Source organism: Trachypithecus francoisi, unplaced genomic scaffold, assembly GCF_009764315.1.
Source record: "Trachypithecus francoisi isolate TF-2019V2 unplaced genomic scaffold, Tfra_2.0 Lachesis_group1, whole genome shotgun sequence".
NCBI lineage: Eukaryota > Metazoa > Chordata > Mammalia > Primates > Cercopithecidae > Trachypithecus > Trachypithecus francoisi.
This window is the reverse complement of record NW_022681454.1, coordinates 12947469-12953918: the sequence shown is the minus strand read 5'-3', so window position 1 is coordinate 12953918 and position 6450 is coordinate 12947469. Positions and strand designations below refer to the sequence as shown.

The following is a 6450-nucleotide window of genomic DNA, read 5'->3' as shown; positions in this document are numbered from 1 at the left end:
TTGGTTCTATGGATTTGGGCAATGCACTTGACTTATTTGAGTGCATGTCTCTACTTGTAAAGATAGAGATAATTCTATCTGCCTGTTGACAGTAATTTGGGAAATAAATTAGATGAGGTACATGAAAATATTTTTTGGATTCTAAATCTTTTTTCCTGGCTGTTTCATTTTTTTAATCTTGAAATGAGAAGAGGAGATGATGCCAATATCTTTTTTGGGGGATGGGTGTTGGCTCATGCCTGTAATCCCAACACTTTTTTTATTATTATTATTATACTTTAAGTTCTAGGGTACATGTGCACAACGTGCAGGTTTGTTACATATGTATACATGTGTCATGTTGGTGTGCTGCACCCATTAACTCGTCATTTACATTAGGTATATCTTCTAATGCTATCCTTCCCCCCTCCCCCCACCCCACAACAGGTCCGTGTGTGATGTTCCCCATCCTGTGTCCATGTGTTCTCATTGTTCAATTCCCACCTATGAGTGAGAACATGCAGTGTTTGGTTTTCTGTCCTTGTGATAGTTTGCTCAGAATGATGGTTTCCAGCTTCATCCATATCCCTACAAAGGACATGAACTTATCATTTTTTATGGCTGCATAGTATTCCACGGTGTATATGTGCCACATTTTCTCAATCCAGTCTATCATTGTTGGACATTTGGGTTGGTTCCAATTCTCTGTTATTGTGAATAGTGCCACAATAAACATACATGTGCGTGTGTCTTTATAGCAGCAAGATTTATAATCCTTTGGGTATATACCCAGTAATGGGATGGCTGGGTCAAATGGTATTTCTAGTTCTAGATCCTTGAGGAATTGCCACACTGTCTTCCACAATGGTTGAACTAGTTTACAGTCCACCAATAGTGTAGAAGTGTTCCTATTTCTCCACATCCTCTCTAGCACCTGTTGTTTCCTGACTTTTTAATGATCACCATTCTAACTGGTGTGATGGTATAAATCTTCTTATAATGTTAGTTTCACAGTCTAGCATAAAAAGGAGGCTACATACTATTCATAATAGGAAAGTCATGGAATCATCCTCAATGCCCATCAATGGTAGACTAAATAAAGAAAATGTGGTATATGTACACCATTGAATACTATGCAGCCATAAAAAATAATGAGATCATGTTCTTTGCAGCAACATGTATGCAACTATAAACCATTATCCTTACCAAATTAATGCAAGATCAGAAAACCAAATACTGCATGTTCTGACTTTAAAGTGAGAGACAAATAATAAGACTATTTGGACACAAAAATGAGAACAATGGACTCTTGGGCCTACTTGACGGTGGACGGGGCAGGAGGGAGAGAATCAGAAAAAAATCCTATAGGGTACTATGCTTAGTACCTGGATGATGAAATAATCTGCACAACAAACTTCCATGATATGAGTTTACCCATATAACAAGCCTGCACATGTACCCCTAAACCTCAAATAAAAGTTAAAAGAAAAAAATAGAAGAGGCTACAGAAAATTCATGGAAGGCATAAGGAAAAGATATGAGAGAGGAAAGGAAGAAAGAAAGAGACAAGACACACAGGTGGCATTTTTTAAACTATAAAGTAGGAAAATATCTGTCAAGGGCTAGGAGGCTATAGAAATTCAGAGTAAGAAGAAATTACATAAAGTAATACAACTGGGCCAGGCGCAGTGGCTCAAGCCTGTAATCCCAGCACTTTGGGAGGCCCAGACGGGTGGATCACGAGGTCAGGAGATCGAGATCATCCTGGCTAACCCGGTGAAACCCCATCTCTACTAAAAAATACAAAACAACTAGCCGGGTGAGGTGGCGGGTGCCTGTAGTCCCAGCTACTGGGGAGGCTGAGGCAGGAGAATGGCGGGAACCCGGGAGGCGGAGCTTGCAGTGAGCCAAGATCCGGTCACTGCACTCCAGCCTGGGCAACAGAGCGAGACTCCGTCACAAAAAAAAAAAAAAAAAAAAAGTAATACAACTAGTTTTGCATTTTATATATATATACACACACACACACATATACATACACATATATATTGCTTTTTTGTTTTTAATGAAAAGCAACAAGTAATTTTGTGAAAGTCAGGAAACACCAGTATCCTTGTGTTCTCATCCTAGATTTTTCTGTCAACTGGATCCACTCTAATTAATAAAGAATGCATTTCTGACCCCATTCCAAATATGTAAAATTAGAAGACCTGATTGCATATGTAATAATAAAAGCACAATCTAAAGGATATTATCACACTAGGAATACAGAGTTGTTTCTTCCTTACCTGGAGCAAATATTAAGAGAAAGTCAATGTGTTTACAAACAAGATTTAATAATGTTCACAAAAATAAAGTTTGCCTCCAAATGAGAAATTATGCATTGCTTTGTTTCAAAAAGTTACCAATTTAGTGCTTGAAAAATCCAGCAGGTAAACAGCAGGCCAATAGAGTCTCTTTCTGGAATGGTCTGCTAGCAACTGAGCATTCTCAGTCCAGGAAGCCATTTTTCATGGGAGGAATGGAGAGAGGGAGAGGAAGGCAATATTTACATCCCATTCTGCACAGCTCAGTACTGCCTGTTCATCTTCTTGACCTTTTTATGATGATAGTCATCAGTGGCCTTCTGCTTATCAGGATGCTTGCGGTTAGGAGAGGACCTCTCAGCCCCGGCCTTCTCTGTGTTGCCTACCCTCAAGAGTCTGGTTTTGGGTTCTTCTGTGTTTCTCTGTATGGGAATGTTGGTCTCCTCATGATAAAATCTGTTGTGCTGCACGTAATTCACAGCCACGTTGGTAGGCATAAAAGATAGCTTACTGTCTTTTTTCTAATTCTGCTATTCTGCCAGCAGATGGACCTTGGCATCCTCTGCAGAAATGACAGTTTTTATTCTAGCATTGATGCCAACGTCCAACTCAGGAATGCCATTCAGCATCTGGTTGGAAAATATCTTCTTGGTCTTCTTTGCTGAGGAAATGTGGAGGTTTTCTGGAAGTTCATAAAGACAATCCTCTGCATTCCTTGGCTTGATTTTCTGTTCCTCATGTTCCACGATCCCTTTCTTCTTCTTTAGCTCTGTCTCAGTGTACTTCATCATGTCTGCATCCTCATCCCTTCAGTTGGTTTCTGCAGAAAATGATGTCCCCAAGTGAAAGTCTTCCTCTTTATTGATTTTATCTTTGCCCTTTTCCTTCCATTTCTTCATATACACCACATCACCTGTCTTCATCTGAAAGGGATCTGAGTGGTCTCTTCTTGTACCTTCTTTCCCAACAGCAGGGCCACAGTACCCATTGAATCTCTTCCTTATATTATGTACTTCTCTGGTCTATTCCAGTTTTAATTGAACCTCCTCTGAGTCCTCCTCTTCTTCCTCTGACTCTGAGTCATCCCAGTGCCAATAGAAAGTCTTCCTGGTGACCAGCATGGTGGCATCAGCCCTGTGGTCCAGCCATAGTGCCACTGTGCCTTGAGGTTTGCATTTTAATATTAATTTTTGATAAAACAACTTCTAGTAGCTGTAAGTGAGACAGACTTGTGAGGCTGATAATAGAGATAAGAAAAACAGTTTAAAAACAGCTGCAATGATAAAAAATAATAAACAGTCAATGTCAACCAGAATGGACAAAATGTATTGGAGCAAGACTAAGGAAGAACACATTCCAAGATATGGGGAGGGAGGGAGGTGATATGGTCTGCATATTTATCCCCACCCAAATCTCATGTTGAATTGTAATCCCCAATGCTGGAGATGGGGCTGGTGGGAGGTGTTTGGATCATGGGGTAGATCTCTCATGGCTTGGTGCTATCTTTGTGATAGTGAGTTCTTTCAAGATCTGGTCATTTAAAAGTGTGTAGCAACCCCTCCCACAACCTTTGCTTGCTTTTTACTTTTGCCATGAGACATACCTGCTCCTCTTTGCCTTCTGCCATAATTGTAAGCCTCCTGAGGCCTCCCCAGAAGCCAATCAAATGCCAGCATCATGCTTCCTGTACGCCCTACAGAATTGTGAGCCAATTAAATCTCTTTTCTTTATAAATTACCCAGTCTCAGATATTTCTTCATAGCAATGCGGGAACAGTCTAATGCAATTAGGAATAATTTTCAGGTTCTCCCTGGGGCAACTGGCTGGTTGAGGGCATCATTCTACTATGGCAGGGAATATTTGAGGGAAAGAAGGTTTGGAGAAAAAGGAGTAAATTCAGTTGTGAATAAGTTGAGTTGAAGTTTAAATAGGGTAGCAGATAAAGCAGCAGGTAGCTGGATATAGAAGTATGAAGCTGAAAAACATCAACATGGAAGTTGATGAGAGGAAATAACAGATCAACCCCACAGTAAGTGTGTAAGGTGAGAATAATAAAAGTGGGCTCAGTGTAGATCCATGAGGAGCACCAATATTTTTACATGTCTCAATGAAGTTGTCAGAAAAGGTAGACAATTCATGTTCAATTTCCAATGATAGTTTAAAGCACCAAATTCTGAGTCAGGCTCACTAGCCTCTCTTCCCAGATCCACCACTTACCAATCTGGGCAAGTTCATTCAATTCCCTGAGCCTCAGTTTTTCCATGTGTAAAATGGGAATACAATAGGACACATCTGCTGTGAAAACTCAATGGAATAATGTGGGTAGACTGCTGAGCCCAATGCCTAATACATGCACACATAAATATTTAATAAGTATTAGATACTTTAAGTGCTTTTGGGAAAAGGGCTTCATGTGCTTGCATTTTAAGATTTCTTCAATTCTCCAAATGCAAGTTGTTCCCCAGGCCACCAGTGTAAGGCAAGACCTTTAACAGGTTCTTCTGCATTTTCTCCTAGATGGATTGCTGAGCACCCTCCAGCAATCCTTCACCTTTTCCCCTCTCTTGACAGCTTCCTGTTCCACCTCAGGGATCATTCCATGTTCTCCTCACTACGCAAAAATATAGTCATCAACCAAACAAATAAATAAAACAGTAAGATAATTTCAAATAATTCCATAGACTGACTGTTGATGCACCTCCAAAATTCATATGTTAAAATATAATCCCAAATGCGGGGCGGGGGGGACATAACACAGATGTGATAGTATTTGAAGGTGGATTTTAGACATAGATTAGCATCACGCTCATGAATGGGATTAGTGCCCTTATAAAATAAGCCCCAAAGGACTCCCTTCCCCTTTCGCCATGGGAGGTCACAGTGAGGAGATAGCCCTCTGTGAATCAGAAGGATTTCCTGATGGAAATGGACCCTCCCAGACAGCAAATCTGCATGCACCTTGATCTTGGACTTCTTAGCTGTCCAAACTATAAGCAATAAATTTATGTTTTTTATAAGCCACCCATTCTATGGTAGTTTGTAATAGCAGCCCAAATGAAGTAAAACAAATAGTGATAAAATAATGAAAAGTAAACAGAGAGCAGTGATAGAATAAGTCCAAGGTGGATCTTTCCATCAGTAACACTGAACAGAAACTTAGACCCTAAATATGTGAGTGAATGTGTGGAGAGGTATGGATGGATACTACAGTTTCTTATTTGAGCAGTTATTAAAGCCAGGCATGAGGCTGGATGTCTTCCTAGATTTGCATTCTCATTTGCAAACTTTCTTTTTCCCTCTTGAATTACGAAAACCCAACCAAAGAAGTGCTCTCCACTCCCTTTCCAGTCAGCCACAAAGAAAAAGATGCTTTGAATTAGATGATAGATTTTTTCTGTTTCTGCCACTCTAGGCACCTCCACACTTTAAGGTGTTTGATGAGTGAGAATATAAGGTTCAAAGATTCTACCACGTAGAGCATGAACTAGTAGAGTTTCTTTCCACTAAACTAAAATCCACAGTAGCACTGCTTACTTAGAAATAACATAACAACCTCTCAAATCTGCACAGGGCTTGACAGTTTGAAAACTGCTTTTGTAGACTCAATTATATTTAAGACCCACAGCCACCATATGAAACAGTATTTTTTCTAATTTATAGATGAGGAAACTGAGGCTCAGAGGTTACGTGACTTTCCAAATATGCTACTTAGTGTTGAAACTAATATTTGAAGCCATTGCCCATCTGTCTCTGGGTTCACTTTCTACCACTGTTATCCCAGGGCCTCTGAAATAGCCTTGGGTCAATTTATAACGTTGGATCTGTCTGAAATTGCTAGCATTGACTCTCAGTCAGTCATAACATGCTGCCTACGTTTACTGTGGTTTCCCTGGCCTAGGGGTGAAAAAAGACATCACTGTTTTTCTGGCTTACTCATCATGCTGAAAGACAAGACTTGACTGAATGCATGTCCCCTACCCTCTGGACAGTCTCAAGAAGGTTTATAATGTGGACTTGCTCAGGCTGCCCCTATGCAATGCCTCTGCTGTCCTTGAAGATCCCTTGGACACTTGATTCTCGCCTCCCATGCCCACAACTGGCTCCATCTGCCTCTTCCTCTGTTGGCTCAGAGAATGAAACTGCTGCTAAAGGCCCTGGAATTGGT

The 6450-nt window shown here is 40.4% G+C and overlaps 1 protein-coding gene across 1 annotated transcript; it reads right to left on the bottom strand.

The window, feature by feature from the left end:
- Positions 1 to 2811: 2811 nt before the first annotated feature.
- Positions 2812 to 3186, bottom strand: LOC117086296 (telomere length and silencing protein 1 homolog). Its single transcript, XM_033215961.1, has one exon. The coding sequence runs from the start codon at positions 3074 to 3076 to the stop codon at positions 2816 to 2818; it is 261 nt and encodes an 86-aa protein (XP_033071852.1). The 5' UTR covers positions 3077 to 3186; the 3' UTR covers positions 2812 to 2815.
- Between the last annotated feature and the right edge of the window lie 3264 nt (positions 3187 to 6450).